Source organism: Euprymna scolopes, chromosome 6, assembly GCF_053919585.1.
Source record: "Euprymna scolopes isolate OS-2025 chromosome 6, ASM5391958v1, whole genome shotgun sequence".
NCBI classification, from domain to species: Eukaryota; Metazoa; Mollusca; class Cephalopoda; order Sepiida; family Sepiolidae; genus Euprymna; species Euprymna scolopes.
In genome coordinates, this window is record NC_136487.1 from 2,740,120 (window position 1) to 2,767,500 (window position 27,381).

Here is a 27,381-nt window from a genome sequence, read left to right on the forward strand (position 1 = left end):
ACATTACGTGATTACAAGTCCGGAGAACGTGGTGGCCATACTCCTTTGCTTACTGTTCTCTCTTCTGTAAACATGTCAGTGATCTGTGAAATGTGTGGCATGTAGCGCCATCTTGTTGGAAAAAGAATTGCGTTTTGTCTTGTGGTGTCAGTTGGTCGATAAGAGAAAAATTAGAGAGGTTGGACTATTTTGTAATTATAGTCTTAAGTTTTACAAACAATATCTTCAATACTCTGTATTAATCTGAGTATATTTTGAATAATATGATTAGCTTTTTTAGGTTAAATTAAATAAATGTGAAAAGTTATAAAAAAAAATGGACACGTACTGAATTTATTCTTTTTTACGCATTTAAAATTGTTTATATTGCCAGCAATTTCTAATCTATCAGGTTGACAAAAAAAGTCTTGCGGGTTTCAACTTTTCAATTCAGACTAACATATCTCGGCTAAAAGAAAAAGTTATTCATCGAAATAAGCATCATCAGAATCAACACCCTTTTGTCAACATAAAAAAATGTATTTATGCCAGTAACGTAAACATCTTGAGTTCTGGTAACGATGAAGTTGCTGAAGGCGACTTTGATATCGTTTTTTTTTGTTTGTTGTTGGAGTACTTTTCTTTCGGAAAGTTGTCAAGATGCTTGGAAAATATTAGTCGGTAGGTGAACGGTCTGTAGAATATGACGGATGAGGCAGAGTTATGTAACCAATTCGTTCATTTCTGCGGAGTCGGTTTAGCAACGTGCAGTCGTTCATTATCGAGGAGGAGAATTTGGCCCTTTTTGTTGACTAATGTAAGTTCTTGTTTTTGAAGTTACTGATTCATTTCATGAATTTGTTTAAAGTACTTCCCCGCGTAATAGTTTCGACTGAAAAAAAAAAACTATAATAGATGAGCCCGGTCGCAGACAACTAAGCAGTCAGCATGACCTTCTTTTGGTGCAACTCTGGATTCGGGAAGTGTCGTGGAGCTTTACTCTTTTTCTGTGCATTTAAAATGGTTTATGTTCAAAGCACTTTTTAATCTACGTACGTTTTGAAAGAAATTGAAGCGAAATATATGAATTTTTTGCAAGGTCAAAAAATAATAAGAAAATTTAGTTAAGCAAAATCAGTTAATGTGTTGCTAGATTGAACGTATCTTCTATAATATGAAGCTGAATGTGTGTGTGTGTGTCTGGTCACGAATAGGCTCCTATATGGTTGACTATTTTAAAACAACTGATTACATATAATGATAGAAGATTATCGAGACACAGGAATGGGTATGTTTGAGGGGTACTTTTGCTAGTATATATATAAAAAATATCAAGAAATAAACTGCCTTTATTTTTTATATTAGACGTGCAAAACATTGTCTACGTATAACCGTAATTCGGTTCGGCAAGGATCACCTATTAAAAGGAGATCACTGTGCTTTACATGTTGTGTTGAAAATGATTTGACAAACGAAATAAATATTTTCTTCCTGTAATAATGTTAACGCTAGGATAACTTCTTCACAATGTTGATCACAATGGAAGCTTTTCTGGCAGTAAGGTTTCGAATGACAATGTGGTAACACATGCAATTTCTGGCCATATGAAGAGCCTCGATACGTCAAACAGTTTCTGTTAATGACAACCTAACTCTCAGTCCTTTGGATTCTCTAGCTCCCTTTATATATATATATATATATATATATATATATATATATATATATATATATATATATATATATATATGTATGTGTGTGTGTGTGTGTGTTCTATGTCAACATATATTGCTAATAACATACTATAAGTGCAAAAGTTTGTCCCAGCTAGAATGGATGACAGACCACAAGGTTTAACAACAGAGTTTTCTCTCTTCTAAGTTCCTGCCTTAAAAATGATTAAGGATGCCTTACTTCTAGTGGTGAAATTGCGTCCCCAAACAACACTCTGGGTTATTCCACGTGCCAGCGCTGACCTATTATACATACCTGTATATATATATACATACATATATATATATATATATATATATATATATATATATAGTAAGTTATAAAATATATGCGGCAATTAAGCTACACAGAATATTCCGCGTTTCATCTACGCTAGGATTACTCCGGCTGATAAATCCTAGCGTGGATGAAACCCGGAATATTCTGTGTAGCTTAATAGCCATATATATTTTAACTTACTACCTAGCACTACCTACCTATTGAACACTGTTGAAGTAAATACTTAAAGTTTACTCATAAATTTATACTTTCGTATATTAATTTGTGTGATTAAATTAAGTAATAATAATAATATATAATCATATAATATATATATATGTGTGTGTGTGTGTGTGCGTGTGTGTAATAGACAAATACATTGTTTTAATTTTAGAAAAAAATCATTAAAATGGCATTTTTACTCTTGTGTGGACTAATGATGAGGATACATTTACTCGATCGCTAAAATTCAATAATTATTTAGATTGGTTGCCATATAAGTCCCTCTTCTATACTTCTTTTATAAATTATATTACGTTGTTGAACGATGTTTATTATGATCATCATAGATATTCAAAGCGAAAATTATTTTAAGGATGACAACATTCATGTTAGAAATGAAAAGGTTTGTTAGTTTTCAATGATGTATATGTGATATTAGTGGATAGTCTGATTTGTGTCACGTAGAGTAAATGACGTAAAAAGATAGTTTGAGAGACACAGAGAAATTAGGGAAGAGTTGCGAGTCGACAGTCCGGAGTCGGATGGAGAGAGATCGAAATTCATACAGGCAGTGGAGACTGTCGAAAAATGTTGATACGAAAACATCTAAGATCAGCGTGCAACTTTAAAATCGCGAAACATCGATAAATAAAGCTGCTGTAAATGCAAGCAAGATTAAGATCATACCGACTTTCACTTGCAGCTTTTCTATAGATCCCTCAAATAAAAATGAACCCGGATGGATCAGATATGTTTGTCCATTGGCCGATATTAACCCACCACATGAGAAATGTATCTTTCCTCTATTATTGTAAGAATCAATTGCCATAAATGTTATATCACCGGTGTATACGCTTATTAATAGACGATCACATTTACACCTCTAATACATAGATACTTAACATCTTAGATTCAATTAAATATATCACACGTAAAACAGAACAGAAGCACATTTATATATACTCATAAATATATGAACGCATTATATTGACTATATTACACTTAGGTTTATACACCAGATGATAGTAAATTACCAGATTCGCAAGATTATTTAGAAAATGTGTGTTATATTTGATTTATTTACGAATGTCCATTGAATTGGACAATTTTGTAATGAATTTATTTTTTTTACTGTTATGTACTCATTGAATCGAAAATGGTTTCGTAGATATCAGTCTTGAAATTTCGTATGTAATAGAGCCGTGAATGAAGTAATATGCCCCGATAAATAAGCCATCATAAGAATGATAATTGTAATATATTAATAATTTAAAAGTTCATGAGAACTTTTAAATTATTAATATATTAATAATTTAAAAGTTCATGAGAACTTTTGAGAATCACGTAAAAATGAATATTTTGCTAATAACTTTAGTTTTAAGAACCACAGTAATATTTTTTCGACAAATTATTACTTGTTCGGTCTGAACTACGCCACCCCCTTTTTAATTACGTCGAATACTCTAAGATCATTACAGTGAAAAATATAATTTAATTTTCAATTTCACTGGGAAAACAAAGTCAGACTTAAAAACACACAAAAGGCATATAAAATAAAAATGATTTAATAACATTTTGTTAAAATGATTGAGGTAATTAACATGATGTTGATTGTGTTTGTAAATGACCAAGGTGATAAAATAATTCTATAATAATACTTTACATAGCAATCATAAAGACACTAATAGCAACAATAATATTAATGCTAAGAATAATGAATAACACTAATAACAATAATAATAACAATAATTATAATAATAATAAAACTAATGATAATAACAATAATAATAATAATAATAACAATAATTATAATAATAACGCTAATAATAACACTAATAACAAAAATAATAATAATAATAATAATAATAATAATAACACTAATGATAAAAATAATAACACTAATAACAAAAATAATAATAATAATAACACTAATTATAATAATAATAATAACAATAATGATGGTGATAACAATCGTCATAATATATGATACATTGTTTGTTATATGATTAAAAATATAAATGCATTGTGCATACACATTCCTGATGCATAAATAATTATATTAAAAGACAATATATTGTGTTCGCACACAAACCCTATCTATCTTCTATCTATATCTATACTCCTATCAATTCGTTTCTATTTCGAATGTATTGATATTCATATTAAAAACCTCTTTTCTATTTATTTAAAAAGAAAATACAATTTTCTTATATATGGATCGTAGAATTGTATTCACTAGCAAAAGACCTAGCTAATTTGCATATGCTTTTAAACATTCATTTACATTAATTACCTATTAGTTTTTTTCGGTTTTCTTATGAAATGATCATCTTTAGTTAACTATTACGTGTAATTATATTCATGCAGATATTCTACATGATTTATACTTGCATAATATTTGCATAAAAAGTGTGCAGTAAAAACAACATTGCTTCCATAAATGTTTATTTATACGTATATATTTTTGTTTTTCTATCTATCTATCTATCTATATATTTATATCTATCTATCTATCTCTCTCTATATATGCATATATATATATATATAAATATATATAAGCGAACGTGTCTGTGTGTGTGTATCTGTGTATGTGTCTCTGTGTACATTTCCATACGCAATAACTCTGTCAATTTTTAGTCTACTGACTCGAAATTTGATATACAGCTTACTGAGATTTGGGAAAACCGATGTGATCGGTTTTTAGTCATAAATTTGGCGATTAAGGGGCAAAAGTTCAACTATTTGACCTTTGAGAACTCTACCAAACTCCTCACACAATTTTGGGTCTACGCACTTTTTTTTAGATATATGTTCCTTGGACACGGATCTAGCGTAATAACTTGATTTGAACCCAAAGCAATAAATGTTAAGGGGTCATAATAGGGGTCAAAATTAAAAAAAATTGACCTCTGCGATCTCTTCCAAATTACTCAGACAATTTCTGGTCTAAATATTTGAAATTTTACATAAAGGGTATTCAGAGATAGGGCAAGCTTTTTCATCAGTTTGGGTCGAAAATTTTTAGTTACTAATATATAAATGTATGTATGTATTTATGTTTGCATGTCTGCCTTAAACTTTCAATAGAGGCGACGGATTTTACTAAGATCAGTATCGTTTTAAAGGTCGACCTTTCATACAACAAATATCGAAAAATTGGCTAAAAAAATGCATACCTTCAACTAGGCACTTTTCTACAGGGGGTAACTTTTTTCGCTGATATTTTTGAAAGTTATCCTCTCCTTTAGATTGTCTAGCCTTAATTAAAAATATGTCGCTTCCGGTTTGGCGGTGGTCATAACAGCATAAACGTTAGGCTTTGCCCCGTTCTTTTCCGCCTTTGCGGTACGGGTGCTAGTATATATATATATATATATATATATATATATATATATATATATATATAGTATAGAACATGAATCTATGAAGATACTGCAATCAAAAGCATATATGTATATACATAAGCACACACACATTATATATATATATAATTTTAATCAACCACCGTTCTGCCAGATCAAACATACCCATTCCTGTGCCTTGATACGTCTTCTATCATTATATGTAATCAGGTTTTTTAATATATATATATATATATATACACATATATATATATATATACTACTTCATTTACTCACATAAATTAATATACGAAAGTATAAATTTATGCGTAAACTTTAAGTATTTACTTCAACAGTACTCAATACGTAGGTAGAGCTTGTTAGTAAGTTATAAAATACATATGGCAATTAAGCTACACAGAATATTCCACGTTTGATCCACTCTAGGATTCTTCTGGCTTACATATATACATATATATATATATATATATATATATATATATATATATATGTATGTATATAAATATATGTGTATATATGTATATCTATATGTGTGTATATATATGTATATCTATATGTATATATATGTGTGTATATATACGTATATGTATATATATATATATATGTATATATATATAAATGTATATATATATATATACAGTGGGGAAAATAAGTGTTGGACACATCCCATTATTCTTTATTTAACACATTTTTTATGCAGCGAATGACACGAAAATTTAACAAAAAGTAGTTACTAATTAAACAATAACAAATAACTTTAGAAATTGGAACCTTTTAATGCAGAACAAAAATTATATAATAAAAACGAGAATAGCCGGAAAAAAGTATTGGACACACTAACACAATTTGATCTAATATTTAGTTGAAAACCCCTTATTGGCTATTACAGCTTCGAGACGTTTTCTATACGACGAAACTAATTTGTGACAACGTTCAGGCGAGATTTTTGCCCACTCTTCAACACATACTTTCTTCAAATCCTGAATATTATGTGGATCTCGCTTGTGGACCATGATTTTGAGCTCTCTCCATAGATTTTCTATAGGATTTAAGTTTGGGGACTGACTGGGTCACCTAAGAACATCTATTTTGTTCTGTACGAACCAATCGGAGGTTATTTTAGCAGTATATTTGGGATCATTATCTTGTTGAAAGATCCATCCTTGTTGTATACCTAACGCATTGGAAGCAGGCAAGAGATTATTTTCAAGAATTTCTCGATATTTGGCTGCATTCATCTTTTCATCTATAATATGAAGTGGTCCAGTACCATTTGAAGAGAAGCATCCCCAGAGCATGACATTTCTACCACCAAACTTTACAGTGGGGAGGGTGTCCTTGGGATCGTGCGCTGTGCCATCTCTTCTCCATACTCGACGTACAGAGTTAATGCTGAAAAGTTCCACTTTCGTCTCATCGGACCAGATCACATTCTTCCAGTAATCACCTTTTTTCAATAAGTGGTCTCTTGCAAAATCCAGATGAGCATTAACATGACATTTTTTAGTAATGGTGTCTTTTGAGGTGTACGCGATTTAAGACTCTTGCATCAGAGTATATTACTAATCATTGGTTTCGTTACTACTATCTCTGCTTCTTCCAAATATTTCTGAAGTTCGCCTCGTGTGGTTCTCGGTTGCTGCTGAACTTTTTATACAATTTTTCTCACTGCTCAATCCGATATCTTGCGAGGAGCTCCGGTGTGCGGACGGTTCAGGGTTGAGTCATGCACCTTCCATTTCCTAATAAGGTTTCCTATGGTGCTTACAGGGATTTTGAATTGAGCAGATATACGCCGAAAACCAATTCCATTCTTGTGCTCGGCAATAATCTAATCACGGACGACTTGAGAGAGTTTTTACGTTTACTCATCCTGAGAACCTTCACGCATGATGGCTTACTGGTGACTAACGTGTTTCAATACTTTCCAACGACCTAGAGTATGGTCTACAACAATTAAGAAACTTCTAAAACTTATAATAGTGTCGGAAAATAAAAATACAAATTACAATTGTCAGCATTATTTATAAAAAATGATAATAAAATATAATTTAAAACAATGTGTCCAACACTTTTTTTCCAGGCTATTCTCGTTTTTATTATATAATTTTTGTTATGCATTAAAAGGTTCCAATTTCTAAAGTTATTTGTTATTGTTAAGTTAGTAACTATTTCTTGTTAAATTTTCGTGTCATTCGCTGCATAAAATATGTGTTAAATAAAGAATAATGGGATGTGTCCAAGACTTATTTTCCCCACTGTATATATATATATATATATATATATATATATATATATATATATATATATATATATATATATATATATATATATATATATATATACATTAGTAGGCTGCAAAAGTTACGAACGGAAAAGTTTCTTAGCTTTTGGGACCGTAGGGCTCGACTTAGCTCGAGGTCGATAGATTAAAGAGAACGAATTCCGGCCAGTCAGTCTATTTTTATGCAAATATTTAAAGGGTATTTTTGGTGGTCTGGGGGGATCTTGGTGAGTTGTGTATTTTTATTGAATTCTTTTAAATTTAACATTGAATTATCTTCAAACTGAAGCATAATTATCAAAGTATACTTACGCAAATAGATATGAAAAGTCTTTACTAAAGTGTGTGCCTATTTTCATTCTATGGAGGCCAGGCGAGAACGCAGACCCCACAATTTTATTATAACATCACTATTTAATTTTAAACATACTTATCAAAGTATTCTTATGTCCATCTATATCAAAAACACTTGTAAACGTTTTTTTTTTAATTTTTAAATTTTTTATATCCATACTTTGTGGACCAAGCGCGGACTCAGACCCCACAATTTTAATGAATCACCGTTCTGCCAGATCAAACATACCCATTCCTGTGCCTTGATACGTCTTCTATCATTATATGTAACCAGTTTTTTTAGTATATATATATATATATATATATATATATATATACTACTTCATTTACACACATAAATTAATATACGAAAGTATAAATTTATGCGTAAACTTTAAGTATTTACTTCGACAATGCTCAATACGTAGGTAGAGCTAGTTAGTAAGTTATAAAATACATATGGCAATTAAGCTACACAGAATATTCCACGTTTGATCCACTCTAGGATTCTTCTGGCTTACATATATACATATATATATGTGTGTGTGTGTATATATGTATATCTATATGTATATATATGTGTGTATATATGTATATGTATATATATGTATATATATGTGTATATATATGTATATATATACATATATATATATATATACATTAGCAGGCTGCAAAAGTTACGAACGGAAAAGTTTCTTAGCTTTTGGGGCCGTAGGGCTCGACTTAGCTCGGAGTCGATAGATTAAAGAGGACGAATTCCGGCCAGTCAGTCTATTTTTATGCCGATATTTAAAGGGTATTTTGGGTGGTCTGGGGGGGATCTTGGTGAGTTTTGTATTTTTATTTATTTCTTTTTAATTTAAAATTGAATTATCTTCAAACTGAAGCATAATTATCAAAGTATACTTACGCAAATAGATATGAAAAGTCTTTATTAAAGTTTGCCCCTATTTTCATTCTATGGAGGCCAGGCGGGAACGCAGACTCCACAATTTTATTATACCACCACTATTTAATTTTAAACATACTTATCAAAGTATTCTTATGTCCATATATATCAAAAACACTTGTAAACTTTTTTTTTTATATCCATACTTTGTGGACCAAGCGCGGACTCAGACCCCACAATTTTAATGAATCACCGTTCTGCCAGATCAAACATACCCATTCCTGTGCCTTGATACATCTTCTATCATTCTATGTAATCAGTTTTTTTTAAATAGTCAACCATATTAGAGCCTATTCGTGACCATACACATACACACATTCAGTGATGGGTGATTTCCTAAGAATCTAGATCTTCAAGTTGAAGACGATATATATATATATATATATATACATATATATATATATATATATATATATATATATATATATATATATATATATAAGTAAATTCTTGGTACAGCAAAATGGAAGGAGAAATTTCAGAGAAAACATAATTTAATTTAAATAAAAAGATCAAAGAAACAAAAAAAAAAAACGGGCAGGTGGAATTGTTAAAATTTTCCTTAAGGCCTTATCGTCTGACCCCATAAGAGGAAACGTCAGAATGATAAATTAAAAGCTAAGAATCGAATAGGAAAGAGAGAAATTGGTTTCAGTTGGAAAACAGTGAGAGAAAAAAAATATATATATATAATTCTCACTGTTCAGGTGGTTTTAAATCAGTAAATATTTCCAACTGATGTTTCAAAATCTTTTGTCTACACAGGCTAGGTCGAGAGTTATTAATGACTAACGCCTCAATGATATTGAGATGATAGTTCGACCTAGCACTGTATAAAAAAGAAAACCAACCATCGGAATATTGGTCAGAACACCTATTTATACTAATCAGATGATTACCGATGGCGGACTCATGAGCTTGGGAGTGCCCGGATGTTCTCGAAACCTGGTGTAATCGAATATCCCGAGGGATGTGTTGGGATATTCTAATTTCCAATCTTTGGGATGTCTTGCCAACGTAGTCAGCTCCACACTGACAAACAAATTTATAAACAACAGAATTCTTTTGAATGATTGGCAAAACATCTTTACGAAAAGAAGAGAAAAAGTTTCCAGTTGTGTAAACTACTCTAAGCATAGTAGCTGGAAAACAACGTTGAGTAGCAGAAGAAATGCTTTCAACAATATGAAGGCCATCAGGACCTAACCATGGTAATTTCAAATAAATAGGACAACGTGATGGACCAATACGTTTAACACTATTAAATGTAGCAATTTTACGTTCAATAGTAGTTTTTATTATATTTATGGGATATCCATTGCTGAGAAAAATATTTGTGATTTCACCAAGTTCCGCATCAAGACGGTTTGGTGAACAAATCATGAGTGCACGATGTGTAAGAGCGCTAATGAGGTTTATTTTTCTAGACTGAGGGGCAAAGGAAAACCAATTAAGATAGAGCCCTGTAAATGTAGGTTTTCTATATACAGACGTCTCAAACGTAGAACCAACTTTAGAAACACGAACATCGAGGAATGGAATAGAGTTACAGTCCTCGACCTCCATAGTAAATTGTAACGATGGATGCAAGTTACAAAGAAGACGAAGAAACTGTTCAGCTTCACTCCGTGAGGGAAAGCATGCAAAAGTGTCATCAACGTAGCGTGTATAGAATTTTGGTTTAGTAATTTTGGAAAATAATTCGTTTTCCAAAAATCCAACGAAAATGTTGGCTAGCGAAGGACCAAGAGGGCTACCCATAGATATCCCATCAATTTGCCGGTACATAATGTTGTTGAAACTGAAGGAAACTGATTTAGTGGCAAGTTCCATCAGTTCAACAAAAATTCGTTCAGGAAATTGTGGAGATTTTGAGGGGCCACGATATAGATCGTCAGCACATATACCAATGGTTTCATCCAAAGGTATATTAGTAAAAAGACTATTAATGTCAAAGGAAGCCAAGAACTCGGTATTCTTAGATAAAGATAATTTGTGTATATGAGACACAAATTGAAAAGAATCAGAGATACAATGGACCGAATAAAAAGAAAGCACAGGTTTAAGAAGATCAACTAACCATTTCCCAAGTTCGTGCTGTGCAGAACCCAACATAGATAAAATGGGTCGCAAAGGAATGTTAGGTTTATGAACCTTGGGTAAACCGTACATTCTAGGCCTATGAGAGCCAATGGGTCGGATTCTATCGTAAATCTCCTTAGAAATAACCCCGCTTTTATAAAGTTGAAGAAATCTTTTCTGGATTTTTATTTCCATTCGAAAAGTGTCATCATGGCTTAAATCGCCCAACCGGAGAAATTTATTTTTATCGTCCAAAATTTGTAACATTTTGGAGATATAATCCGTTTTGTTAAGTATATCAACTCCCGATCCTTTATCTGGGCGAGTAAGATAAATGTCGGAATTAGACCTAATTAATTTTGCCGCTTCAAAATGATTTTTCTGCCAAACAAAATTGCTAAATTTAGTGTTTATGGCAGAAAACCTCCGACCTAATTCGCCCAACTGAATTTTCACACTAGTTAATTCATCAGTGGAGATAGGCGAATGTTGTTTTAATTGAGTATATAATAATTCAATTTCACTAAATATTGAAATTTTATCAACATAAAGGGGAGGAATGCAAAATTGTAAGCCAGCAGATAAAACAAATTCTTCCGTATTGGACAAAACATAAGAAGAATAATTAAATATATGTTTATCCGAATTTGTTCTAATCCCAAACTTCTTAGTAATTATTTTTTTTAAATATTTATCATAAGAAGAAGTACATTTATAAAGGGTAAAATTGTCGCCATTGGATAAAAACTTGGAAAAACGGAGTTAATCAAAGAATGATAGGTCTTTCCAAACCATGGCCCAAAGTAAAAGGTGTTTACTACGTAACGAATTATATGTATCGGAGTTAAATAGGATTTCGTCTTGTAAGAATACACGTTGAACTGCCAATGTATTTCTACATTTAATTTTAGAAATACGATGACAGATATAACCGGGAGCTACATGATTTAGGCGGCAAGATTTAAGAAATTCCATCCTACACTTCAAAACGATTAACTTATTTTTAATACGTATAACTTTGTTTAACTATATATATATATATATATATATATATATATATATATATATATATATAATGTGTGTGTGTGCTTATATATACATATATGGTTTTGATTGCAGCATCTTCATAGATTCATGTTCTCCATTAAGTATCCTCTCAGGTGTCCTCAGGTTACTTGGCACTTACAGTCACGATGGCAGACATGACACACTAAGGTTAATGTCTTAACGTGCTTGATTAGATTTGGATGAGAATACTGCTTTGCTGCATAACCACGGGCCTACTCAGTCCAGATTTAGAGCTGCATACCTTACTGCATATTAAACACATTATGGTGGCGCTGTGGAACATTGACTGACCTTGGTCTGCTATTGAGAGACTTCAGGTGATTCACGTACCCTGCATTCGAAAGAAGAACACGCCCACACGTTTCATAGGTCTAATTTGCATGATTGCCTGAGAAGAATTACAGATCTCCCTTCCTAAGTGCGCTTTTCAGCTTAGCACGTTCCATTCTCTTAACCTGAAAAGAACCACAGTCATTTTTTCCAATTTCCGCCAAGCGCTACGAACACCCGCAGTTTCTTCCTAGATATCGGTATAAATATCAGTATTCCTTAGAATTCTTTTGAGGTCATCCTTGTAGTGCTTTTTGGCTTATGTTCTGGACGCTGACCACTCGCTAGTTTCCCATAGAAGAGTCGCTCCGGGAGATGATCATCACCCATATGTGATCTGCCCAGCGAAACTGCGCAGTGGTAACAATTATTTCAAGGCTCTGGCACAATGCTTTTTCCACTACCTCTGTGCCCGACTCGCACTCAGTGGAATTCTAAGTTTCATAGTAGGATAAGTAATAGCAGAGGGTGTTTCAATCTTGTTAACTAGAACTGATCTTATTGCGAAACCCACCCCCTCATCACGACGTTTTTCCTTTGGCTTTCCGGCCCAGAACATAAAGAATCCTGAATCTACCTAAATGGTCTTCCTCGGGGAGCGGAGTCTCTGATAGAGCAGCTATATCAATATTTAGACTCTCAAGTTCTCTAGACGCTAGAGCTGTATATCGTTCTGCTCGTTTTGATTTGTCAATATCGAAGATAGTCTGACATTCTAATATGCGATGTTTAGTTTATAGCGAATTTTAGCATAAATGTTGCTATTATTTCTCATGGCCATGATGACCATGGCGTACGAACTTCATCTACTCTTGCTTGTCAACCCATAGCTAGGGGCTGGTCGTGGCTATCAGGGCATTTCCACACGCCAGTGGTCTGCATGCCGCACGTATAGGGATCAAGCCTACTCTGAGTCCTTTGTGTTTCAACCTAGAGCCGTAAGGTACCCAGTTTCCGTGTGTACTCATGTGGAGGCATCACGTAGGGCTAGCTGACAGTAAAGGCTATGTACTTGCAGAAAGAGGCCTACACACTCGATCTTTCTTATTGCAGTGCTGTCAGAGAGCGGTGCTAGCAAGCGCTGAGGGCTGACCCGAACTGTACACAGACAAGTCGCCAACACACTAAGCGTTTAATGTCAGCCATATCACACACACACACACACACACACACACACACACACACACACACACACACACACACACACATATATATATATATAATGTATATACATGCTTAGTTATGTATCTATTTATGTATGCATATACGCATATAAAGCACACCTATATGCATAAAAATTACACTCTGTACTTACGGAACAAAAGAAGAAAAAGCAAAAATCAGTCGAACCGTTTTTTGAGAGAAGCACTGTCATTAAATAATGAAAATGTGGGTGAACTTAGCGGGACTAAATACCACTTGTATATAAAAAGTATCCGGTAACAAAAATTCTATGGATTTTCGCCTAGGATTCCCCGTGGGGAATAAATACGGAAGCATTTGTGTAGTCCTATTGTTATAAATATATTTGTGTGAGTTATTTTCTCATAGGTTCCAAAACGGCGTAGCTTATCTTTTGCAAATTTAACAACAGTAATTTATAAGTGTGGCAATATTCTTAGATATGCTTTGCACAGAAATTCATCTGCTTAGTATTGAAAATCCGATTTTAAGAATAGTATTTCTCTCTCATAGATAAAAGAGAATAACTTCTACGGGTGAATAGTTTACCTTACACCGGCTAAGGGAGATAATAAAATTCCAGCAAATCATTTCTTCTTAAAGAAAAAACAAACAGATTTATTGTAATCTGGAGATAGAGCTTAGTGGCAGAGCATTTGACAACAGATCGAATAATCTCCTGTACAAGCCAAGGTGTACTTTACCATTATATTTTTTTCTTATTAATGAGTTCAATTTACAATAAAAGAAGAGGTACTATTTAACATCGCCGCATATCATTTCTTCGTCTGTATATTTTAAAACTAAACATTCATCAGAAGAGATTTTTTCTAGGGTATTCACGGCCATGCCCGAACATTAGCTGGTGTGATATTGTATGCAAACACAGAGGAATTTGATGAACGGCATTATCATTATTATTTTTTATGTTTTAATCCGTTTTACTGCGAATTAGTCAACTGAGCAAATAATACCTCGTAATACATAATGATCAATAAAGGATTATTATATAATAATACATACGCAATCTGCATGAATTAATATTTTATGTTTAAAGGTATTATACGACCGGGCAACGCCGGGCTGCAAGGTAAGATATATATATATATATATATATATATATATATATATATATATATATATATATATTGTATAGTTTTAAAGGTTAAAAACTTCCAAGACTAAACATAATGTATATTCCGTTGTGGGGGTACCAAATTGGTTTAAGGGAAAATTATTCCCAACTCGCATTTAGGTAAAAGTGCACTTTCGTAAATAATTCATTTAAAACGTATCGCAAAAACAAAAACAAATAACATTAATTAAATCGCGATATTTTCAAACAGTCGTGTGAAGTAGGCGAACGGATAAAGAGTTTAGCCTCATTACCATGAGGTCCTGGTTTTTAATCAAATCATTTGATTGCCTGCTCAAAATAGGGACCTTAAGGAAACATGACATGCGTCTCGCAGTGACTACGTTCACAATATATAGTAGTCTACTTTGCACTGTAGGAAACTACCGCTGAGTTTATGATTTTATTTTTATATATAATAGCTTGCATTAAAGTTTAACACGCAAAAGTCAAGTATCATGCTTCAATTATGCTCTAAACAGAAACATTCATTTCAGGTACGCCCGTGTTATAGCAAAGCAACTACTGTTGATTTGATATGCTGGCATTCTTGGTTGTGCAGTGATAATGGGTTGAATTTAAGTCTAAATTGAAAAAGTCAAGTATCATTGTGAAAGTGTGCTATAAAGAGAAATATTCATTTCGAACTCACCTCTGGCGTATCTAACGTTGATTTTATATGTTAGGCCTTTCAGGTTCTGTGGTAATAAAACTTCTCGAACGCACTTGTGATGTTAAGCAGAGAAATACCGTAACGTTGGTCAAAATTGTTTGTTTCTGCTTTCATTGATTTATTTCCATTGGCGGTTATCGATACATTTTGAAGACATTCTGACGCAAGTCCTTTCTAAGAACATTGCCAGTCACATAAGAACCTTCGTGTGACATTTCATAAAAATCGACACTAAAAAGTCGAGCCCATAAATAACGAACTCACATACACACATATACACAAACACAGACACACATACACAGATACACAAACACAGAAACACATACACAGATACATAAACACAGATACACGAACACAGATGCACAAACATAGATACACAAACAAAGATACACGAACAAAGACACACAAACACATATACACGACCCCAAATGCACGAACACAGATACACAAACACAGATACACAAACACAGATACACATACACAGATACACATACACAGACACACATACACAGACACACATACACAAATACACAAACACAGATACACAAACACAAATACACAAACATAAATATACACACACAGACACACATACACAGACACACATACACATATTCACATAGAGAGATACACACAGATGCACAAACACAGATACACATACACCGATACACAAACACAGATGCACAAACACAGAGGTACAAACACAGAGGCATAAACACAGATACACAAACACAGAGGTACAAACACAGAGGTACAAACACAGAGGCATAAACACAGATACACAAACACTGATACACATCGAAGATGCACAAACGCAGATACAAAAACACAGATACACAAACACATATGCACACACACAAAAGCACAGAAACATATACACAGATGCACAAACGCAGGGACACAAACATAGATACACAAACACACCAACACAGATACACAAAGGCCATTTTATATAATTGTAGATATTTGTGAGTTTTCTCAAGGGAAATAAACAATATTCATTGTTATAATAGAATATAATAAAGACCAGATCCAAATTTAAAGTCTTTTCAGAGCCTTAGCTATTGGGCCGGCTTGAATAGTTATAACCTAACAGAAACATGTGTGCATGTATTAAGTGATTTCTTATGAATAAAAGAACATAATTATGTATATGTACATCTCTCTCTCTATCTCTCTCTCTCTCTCTCTCTATATATATATATATATATATGTATATATATATATATATATATATATAGTTATAAAATCTACATGGCGATTAATCTACACTGAATATTCCGCGTTTCATTCACTCTAGGATTCTTCATGCTTAAAGATTCCTAGAGTGGATAAAACGCGGAATATTCAGTGTAGCTTAATCGCTATATATATTTTATAAATTACTAACTAGCTCTACCTACGTAATGAGCACTGTTGAAGTAAATACTTAAAGTTTACGCATAAATTTATACTTTCGTATATTAATTTATGTGAGTAAATGAAATATATATATATATATATATATATATATATATATATATATATATATATATATATATATACATTGTAGTATTAAAAGGCGGTTATGACAAATTAATGCAGAAATGAGCCTGTTTAATTATTAGAGACTCACCCTAAAAGAATAAAACATACCCACATTTGTATTCGATTGGAATAGGAATATATCAATAGAACATCAAGAACTACTACTACTACTACTACTACTACTACTACTGCTACTACTTCTACTACCGCTGCTGCTACTACTAAGCTTTATTTCTTATTGAATATTGAATGAAATCATGTATATCTATAGCCAATAAATTTAACCATATATATGTTTGTCAATTATCTATAAATTATATTACTATTGTTATTTTTTTTATGTTTCTAGGTAAGTGAATCTCGTTTTGAAAGAGCCACCAGCACCAAGGTTTGCATTTCTCTTATTTTCTATTTATTTAACATTACAGATATACTTATATAATTATATATATAAATGTGACATCGTGATTATATATATATATATATACAGATATATATATATATATACATATATATACATATATATATACATATATATATATATATATATATATATATATATTTATGTGTATCTATACATATAATTTTTCTTAATTTTATGGTAACAGTTTTTCAAAGCCCGGAGGCAAATATAAAAAAAGCTTAATGTATGTCGCGTAGACAGTGAGTTACGACCGTTATTATCAGTAATGGGGGAATATGATTCGAGTTTAATTATTTAAAAGGACGGCTAAATAAGATTAAATTAAAACACAGATATAGAGTAGCGGAATTTGTTGATAGTGCTGCTCGATAAGTTTATGTAAAAGTTTGTCAAAAGTCAATCATCCATTGAAGCTCAGACGGGCATTTGCCACAAAATAACGACAGAGCAGAGAGCGGTTCGCAATTTTTTTTTTCCGCGTGAAAGAGGTCGCAGTGCAGAGAAACAAAAAGGCATGACACGTAGCAACTCCATGTTAGCGTGTATCTGACTCTTGTAGCCATAGAGGATTCCATCCAGAGAAGAGCTGTTTGGAGCCTGTTCGAACTCTATCGTAATTTTCATGGCAGGTACTCGGCTGAACTCCAATCGATGCTTCCCCCTTGCCAAATTTTCACAAACAAACAGTCGACTAGTACTATTATATAGCAGGAAGTATATCGAAGAATAAGTATACTTCATACCTTTCTGCCCGGAGGTTCTTTTGTCTTCTGTCTGATGTGCGTTGTAATGAATAAGCACCATACTTACGCAATGAAACGATTTATTTCTGGTGTTTCTTTTACTGGTGTCTGCTACGTGTCTACATGCTTGTTTCGTCTAGGCTCGCTTACCGGCATTCCAGAGCACGTCTGCACACCTTTGTGTTAAAATCTGAACTCCGAACTCTAATCTTTTTTTTTTCTGGGCCTTTCAGTTCCGCTACATCATTCTCAAAAGGACACGTTTCGTTCATGAGTTCCGGTGACGTATATAGTTCAACGACGCGTCTCACTAACGTGTGACGTCTTGGTCCGTACCCAACTGCTTAAGGTCGATATAGTTATATATTTTTTAATACTTTAGTTAAGCAAATATTTGTAAACATTTCAATGACCAATATATTTCTCTAAACAATACATAATTTATAACATTCCTTCCCTTCCTTTCTTTTAAATGCATACCAAATAGATACATTTTCACTCTCTCATTTCTGCGCTTGATTTTTACACCTGCGGCCAATAAAAAGATCAGATACCATCATTTTTTTTAGCTTATTAACCCCTTTTTCATCAGATGTACGGCGCAGACATATATGTTCTATGCCTCCGAGTTTATTCGGTCGGACTTTTTCGAGAATTTAGGGCGATTTCTACCATTTACAACGTGATCAGCATTCCTGAGTGGACTATAGCCATTCATTAGACAATAATCAGGAACTGTGGTCAGAAATAGATCTAGAAGTGAGGCTTGTTTGTTCTGTTAGGCGGGTCAGAAACTTAACGGTCTGTGATAGTGAAATGAGATATAGAGAAACTATGTGTTATGTTACTTTTATATTTGTCTTTAGACAAGTCTTAAGACAACAAAACTATGGAAGGCAATTATTACTCTTGATACAGTTTAGAAACTCCTGTATCATCACGGTTAACAGCCACCTGCAGCAGGCAAGAGGAATAGGAAACCTAGTAAAACAACAACTATGAAGCTACGTATAAAAATCCAGAAACAAATAACACATTTAAACGCTTTCTCCAACAACAAACAATATTAGTTACAGGCCGATCATAAGCAGCGTATTCTGAATATATCACTTTATCATTATCGATTTTGTTCGAGAGCAACTTATTGCGCTTGATATTCTATTTCCGAATAGTTAAACTTCTTCGTCCGAAATATGAAAAAAAAGTGAATTTCTTAATTTACTTCGTGTATTTTGTTAACTGTTCTTATAAGATTTCGAACAGTTTTTAAAACAGTTTTTTTTTGGGGGGGAAGGTTTTCGTTTATTTTAAGTTGATCGATACATACATTTCTATGATTAAAATAAAGTATGCAAAATCCCTTTCTTATTTAACCGATTTATCTCGGAGAATCGAACCAAACACCTACACGATTTCAAGTAATATAAATTCACATTGCATTCGCGTTATTTTCTTGTATTTATCGTAACGATTATTTATCGTTTCGATTATGTATTTTTCTTGTTTAAATGATGCTTTCGTAGAATGATTATCGTCAACAGATTTATTTCATTTCACCAGGACTACGTGTTTTCTATTACTTCTGATGTGATCACATTCTTTTTTTCTATATCGAATAAAGGCACTCATGTATAGAAGAAGTCCTATTTATATTATTTAGTTTCACTTTTTAGCAATGCTTTGTACTTTGTAAGTTCCTTTTTCTTTTTTTAAGCAAAAGAAGTTAATTGTCAATTAAGCATAAACTAGAAAACCACGTGCCATCCTTAAAACGGTATTACACTTATATCGTATTTACGACGTGCTTTCAATAAGTTTCCAGACTTTTTTCGTATGCACATTTATTTGAAAGTAATGTATAGGGCTAGGGCAACAACATATTCTTTTCATTGTTTTGACTCTCGAGTGTGTATCCGTTGATATGTTATATGCTTTTATATAGAGTGATGTGGTCCTCGGCTGATTTACTGTGTCTAACTGTGTCGGATATATACTTGAGAGTCAAAACAATGAAAAGAACATGCTGTTCTCACAGCTCTAGTAATGAAAGTCCTCTGCGAAGTAATTGTGAGGAAATGTTTTGGTGCCCATCTTGGTCAAATAGTTTGTTACAAGTTGCAATGGAGTTGCAGACTGGTTCATTCTTGAATAATGGTATACATAGTTTCCACACTGACATCAAACTGTATTTAAAGTCGCTATAAACACGAATGTTCCTACCCATGTAATTCTTTATTTGAAAAAAATCAACTCTTGTATACTGAATTCGTTACTCTTCCCACGCCTCTCATCAGAATCTCTTATACCACTCAAAAACTGATAATCGATTCCTGCAAGATGGCTACAAAGTCTGATTCAGTTCATATGTTTTGTGGCATTTTTCCAACTCTGACACAGAATTTTGCAGAATATGGTCTTTATAAACATTCCTCACATCAAAATTGCATTTTTGAAATTCACCAGATGTGAGGATCAGGCTTCAGCAGGGTGTATTCGCTTTCCTGCTGTAACTGCTCATTTGAACCTGAATCATAAAATTTAGTCATACGATGTATAGACATACAATAATGAATTTTCAAAAGTTCGCGAAAATTAAATGCCTGTACAAAAATGGCTAGACTTATTTTGAAGCATTTCATACAACTGCAATATCAATTTTATATTCCTTTTAACTATATTACGCTTCCTTACCAACCGGATTATTTTTCCCTCTGAAATTACTCTTCCAATCGTTTTCAAGTGAGACTTCATGCACGCTAACACTTTTACTTCCGGTTTGTTTTATTTTTCCATTTTCTTCTTATTTTTTCATGTTTTCAACTGACATGAACATATTATTTGACAATTTCTGATTAACCATCATAACATGCTGTCACACTTAATGCATTAAGGTTTGCAAAATATACGATAAATTTTGCAGCTTAATACCTCACGGAAAACAAACAATATGAATGTATCATATTTTCATCAAGAAAGTAATTTAACAGTTTGAAAAAGTGTATAGTGATTCAGGGAGATTGAGAAAGCAAGAAACGGGGGGAAAAGGGAGAAAGACGGTAAAATCTAGAACAGGAAAAATCCGAAATTGGTCGGTTGAAAATCATTGGTAATGCATAAGAAAACAGAATATGAATATAAATGTCCAGGGTAAAATGAAGCTTCAAGAAAAACTATCAGGTCATGGAGAAGTGAAGATATGCAACGTTTGTATTTTTATTTCTAAATAACACACATGTATATATATATATATATATATATATATATATATATATATGTGTGTGTGTGTGTGTGTGTGTTTTATTTGTTTTTGTTAGCGATACTTTTTGAATGAATTCGATTATGTATTAGATAGTTCATTTTTCCTAAATGCTAGTTGGGAATAATTTTCCCTTTGACCGATTTGATACTCTTTCGTATAAATAACTGAATTCATTCAAAAAGTATAAACAAATAAAACATCTACATAAAAATGCGATACATTTAGCAGTCGTACGAGGTTAGCCGCGTGGTAGAGGTTTGGGCTTCTTATCACGGGATCCCGATTTCGAATCTCGCTTTATTCAGCCACTCTGATGAATCGAAGACGACGAAAGACGTGTCAGTGGATAATCATATATTGTATTTTGTGTACAGAAAGTGGTTAGATGAGATAAGTCATTGGTACCGTCGGTTTCAAGCCCGATAATTAGGACCGTGTTAGATATCCATATCAAGCTCTCTTCAGCCAATACTCATCTCTTATATATATTTATATATATATATATATATATATATACATATATATATATATATAATGGCTTATATTGTCATATGAGGTACAAAATAACGTAGGTCTTCATCAAATATGAATGGATTGAGAGAGAAAGAAAAACTATTGATATAACTCTTAACAACTGTATTGAAGAAAGCAAAAAGGAGGATAGAATTATTATAAGGCAGGAAAGAGAAAATTGATTTCTCGTGTCATCTCAGGAGATTTTTAAGTGAATTTTATTTAATTGTTTTTAATTGCGAATTCGTTCATAAAGAAATTTCAGCAGGGTGAAAGTAAAAGTATTCTTTAACCCTTCTGAGAATTTCCCAGAAATCAATTTCTTTTTTTTTATGGTTTGTTCTTCTTCATCATTTTTTTTTTATCTTTCTTGTCTTTTTCTTTTTTGTTCATTACGTCAATTATCTTTTCTTGTTTATTGATAATGACATTTCCGATAAGAAACCATTTTTCCTGCCTTCTTTTAGGCTTAGAAAATATTGAACGTACTGAAATGCCAAAGCTATTAAATCAGGTTATTTTCATATAATTTCATAGTTACATTTATACCATACTCTCATGCATATGTCATTATGTATATTAGTGTTGGGACGATTATTTGAAATCGGAATCGAAACTCGGAAATTCGGAACTTTATGGAGTAACGAAATTGGAAAGAAATTATGCCTATTTTCTGATACTAATATAGGTGTTCCTTTAATTATCTTTTTCTTAATACAATTTTTGAAACAATATCTTCTACTGCTGATATAAATAATAAAATGAAAAAAATAATTATGGAATTTAAATGAAGACTTAAGCTAAATTCAATAGTTCACCCTCACACAACTGTATTTTTAACGTTTGAGAAAGTGTCTGCACATTTAATATATGTTTGTACATTAACCGGGTAAAATAACAATTGTATAGTTAAATATTTAGATAGTAATAAAGAATCGGAATCAGTAATTGTATCGGAATCTGGATGTATCCGTGTTGACTGGATTCAAAAAGATCCTTAAAAATAATATCTGATTTATATAACAATATAAATAACTTAATTTCTTTCAAACTGATATTTTATCTCCCTGGGACTTTCGATTATTCCCTAAGCTCAAGGAAAACCTTAGAAGCTGCAGTTATGAGACAATTGAGGAGATGAAATGGGCTGTAACGAGGGTCATTGACATGCTCACAAAAGAAAACTTCCATGGACATTCCAGGAGTTAGTGGAATGGTACACGTGCATTGAAGCCGGAGGAGATTACTTCGAAGGGGGATAGAGTTTCATGGGTGTATTATCAATAAAAGTGCAGATACTAAAAGTCAGGAGACTTATTAAATGTACCTCGTATAATGCTTGTTTAAGGTTTCTAGATCTCAATCCAGGGGAACTCCTGTATTTATCACAAAGTGTTGTATGCATTAACAGAAGGTGTTTCAATTATGTTTATTATAAACATGTTGGTATTAATAAACACACACACACATACATATATATATATATATATATATATATATATATATATATATATATATCTTCTATCTATACTCCTATAAATTCGTTTTTCTTTTGTGTGTATTGATATTAATATTAAAAACATTCTTTCCTATTAGCATTTATTTGCTTTCCCGCCAAAGCAAAAGCGACACAAGGTCATTTTAACGTTGGATTAAACCAGCTCCCCGAAAAAAAGGCAAAAGGGGTACTCTGGTTGGGTATAAAAATAGTAATCGTCCCAGTATAGAGGCGTTCCCCTCCATTAACTGGGACAAATTACCTTAAGTGCAGCATCTACAGAACAGATACTACACTTTGATCCCGGCCCGAAGGTCAAGATATTTATTTGCTCCCCCACCGAGCAAATTAGGCACAACGCCGATTTTTTATGTGAGCAGTGAAGGGGAAATGGGGACCAACTCCCCGGGGAGTAGGTGAGCTGGATAGTGACAATTGGTATGAAGGATTTCCCCTACATTGACCAAGGTCTTATATTTGGGGTTTCCCCCACATATGGTCTTTGCTTGCAGTATCTGCCGGAACAGATGGTATTTATTTGCTCCCCCACCGAGCAAATTAGGCACGAGGCCAATTTTTAATGTGAGGAGTGAAGGGAGGGGGAAGGGAAAAGGGGACCAGCTCCCGAGAGATGGGAAATGGGAGCTGGTTAAAGGTCAGGCATGTGGGGTTGCCCCCACATCTGGTCTTTGCTAGTCATAGCTAGTCATAGCTTGCAGTATCTGCCGGAACAGATGGTATTTATTTGCTCCCCCACCGAGCAAATTAGGCACAAGGCCGATTTTTAATGTGAGGAGTGAAGGGAGGGGGAAGGGAAAAAGGGGACCAGCTCCCGAGAGGTGGGAAATGGGAGCTGGTTAAAGGTCGGGCATGTGGGGTTGCCCCCACATCTGGTCTTTGCTAGTCAAAGCTAGTCATAGCTTGCAGTATCTGCCGGAACAGATGGTGTTTATTTGCTCCCCCACCGAGCAAATTAGGCACAAGGCCGATTTTTAATGTGAGGAGTGAAGGGAGGGGGAAGGGAAAAAGGGGACCAGCTCCCGAGAGGTGGGAAATGGGAGCTGGTTAATGGTCAGGCATGTGGGGTTGCCCCCACATCTGGTCTTTGCTAGTCATAGCTAGTCATAGCTTGCAGTATCTGCCGGAACAGATACTACACTCTGATCCCGGCCCGAAGGCCAAGAACAACAGAAAAAAAGGCAAGCCTCTTTTCTATTTATTAAAAAAGGAACATACAATTTTCTTATATCTTGGTTGTGGAATTGCATTCACTAGCAAAAGATCAAGCTAATTTGCATATTCTTTTAAACATTCATTTAAATTAATTCCTTTTTAGTTTATTCGGTTTTCTAATGGGATAATCATCTTTTGTTAACTATTACGTGTAATTATATTCATGCAGATATTTTACATGATTTATGCTTGCATAATATTTGCGTAAAAAGTTTATAGTAAACACAAAATTGTTTCCATATATATTTATGTATACGTATATATATTTTTTAAATAAGTTTTGCCTACCAAACTTCTCTGTCGGTTTCTGGTCTACAGACATAAAACTTCATATATAAAGTATTTGAATCCATGCAAAACTTTATATTTGGGTTTTAGCCCGGAAAAATCGGTGCTAAAGTGTGAAAATAAAAAATAATTAAATTTGCCAGGTGATGGGCAAACGCCGGCATTACGAATGCATAACGTAGTAGCTATTGGTTCAAGTTTAAATTTTTAGCCTTGCAGTAAACATGTTTTCATAGCCCAGTCATTGGCCGCAGAGGAAGACTAAATCGTGAGCTGAACGTTTTGGTTTCGATTCTCGGTGGTGGCGCATGATTTTTTTTAATACTTTTTAAATCATTACTATAAATAGCATCCAATCTATTTATCTATCTATCTATCTATCTTTCTCTCTCTCTCTCTCTCTCTCTCTCTATATATATATATATATATATATATATATATATATATATATATATATATATATAAATCTATAAAAGTGTGTGTCTGCCTGTGTATCTGTGTATCTGTGTGGGTACATTTCCCTACGACATAACTCTCTCAATTTAAAGTCTACAGACTCTAAATTTAATACAGGGGACTGAGATTTGGGAAAATCGATGTGTTCGGTTTTCGGTCAGAAATTTGGCGATTAACGGGGTCAAAGTTTAACGATTGGACCTTTGAGACCTCTATCAAACTCCTGCGACAATTTTAGGTCTAAGCACTTGAAATTTTAGATATAGTCTCATTGAAATTGAACATGGATCTAACTTAATAACTTAATTTGGGCCCAAAACAATAAATTTTAAGGGGTCATAATAGGGGTCAAATTAAAAAAAATTGACCATTTTCTTTTTTGCTCAACATACATCTCCAAATACCCGGGCAACGCCGGGCACCCATGCTAGTATATCTATAAAAGTGAACGTGTATGTGTGCCTGTCTGTGTGTGTATATTTCTCTACGCAATAACTCTGTCAATTTTTAGTCTACAGACTCGAAATTTGATATGCAGAATGCTGAGATGTGGAAAAATCTATGTGATTGGTTTTCTGCCAGAAATTTGGCTAAGGGGTCAAAGTTCAACGATTTGACATTTGAGAAATCTACCAAACTGCTCCAGCAATTTTGGGTCTAAACACTTGAAATTTTAGATAACGGTTCCTTGGACATAGATCTAATTTAATAACTTGATTTGAGACCCAAGCAATAAATGTTAAGGGGTCATAATAGGGGTCAAATTTTAAAAAATTGACCTTTTTTTTCTTTTTCTTTTTTGCTCAGCATAAACCTGCAAACACCCAGGCAACGCCGGGGACCCATGCTAGTATATCTATAAAAGTGAACGTGTCTGTCAATTTTTCTGTCTGTTTGTGTGTCTGTGTCTGGGCGTGTGTACATTCCCTACGCAATAAGTCTCTCAATTTTTAGTTTACAGACTCGAAATTTGATATAAAGGATACTGAGATTTGAGAAAATCTATGTGATTGGTTTTCTGCAAGAAATTTGGCAGTTAAGGGGTCAAAATTATACGATTTGACCTTTAAGAACTCTACAACACTCATCCGACAATTTCAGGTCTAAACACTTGATATTTTAGATATAGGTTCCTCGGACATGGATCTAACTTAATAACTTGATTTGAGCCCAAAACAATAAATGTTAAGGGGGTCATAATAGGGGTCAAATTTAAAAAGATTGACCTCTGCGGTCTCTACCAAATTGCTCAGACAAGTTCTGGCCTAAACATTGAATTTGACATAAAGGGTATTCAGAGATAGGACAAGATTTTAATCGGTTTGTGTCGAAAAGTTTTGTTACCAATATATAAATGTATGTACCTATGTATGTTTGCATGTCTGCTTAACACTTTTGACAGCGGCGTTTTTAAGTTCAACATTTCAGACGACAAATATCGAAAAATTGGCTAAAAACATTAATATCTTCACCTTCAACTGGGAACTTTTTGACAGGGGCGTTCGCTTTTTCGCCGATATTTTTTAAAGTCATCCTCTCCTTTCGATTGTCTAGCCTTAATTTTTAAAAATGTCACTTCCGGTTAGGCGGTGGTCGTAACAGAATAGACGTCAGTTTTTTTCTCCGTTCTTTTCCTCCTCCGCGGTACAGGTTCGAGCCTATTCCCACTTCCCCCCCCCCAACAGACACATCCAAACACCCGGGCAACGCCGGGCTACAATGCTAGTATATATAATTGTATTCGGTAACCAACCGTCAAATCATTCCACCTGATCAGCAGTGTGTACACACGCACACACACATTCATATAACACACACACACACACACACACATATATATATAACGCCACCTATA

General features: G+C 33.4%; 1 protein-coding gene across 3 annotated transcripts in view; it reads left to right on the plus strand.

Moving 5' to 3' along the window:
• LOC145277468 (pleckstrin homology domain-containing family G member 7-like) overlaps positions 1 to 27,381 on the plus strand; it is an 817,656-nt gene that overhangs the window by 143,246 nt on the left and 647,029 nt on the right. For 2 of the 3 annotated variants that reach the window (XM_080128829.1, XM_080128830.1), the window contains exon 2: positions 17,462 to 17,500. In XM_080128829.1, coding sequence (XP_079984955.1) covers positions 17,462 to 17,500 — 39 coding nt within the window. Of the gene's footprint in view, positions 1 to 17,461; positions 17,501 to 27,346 lie in introns of those variants that run through there. The other variant, XM_080128831.1, reaches the window with a different exon arrangement.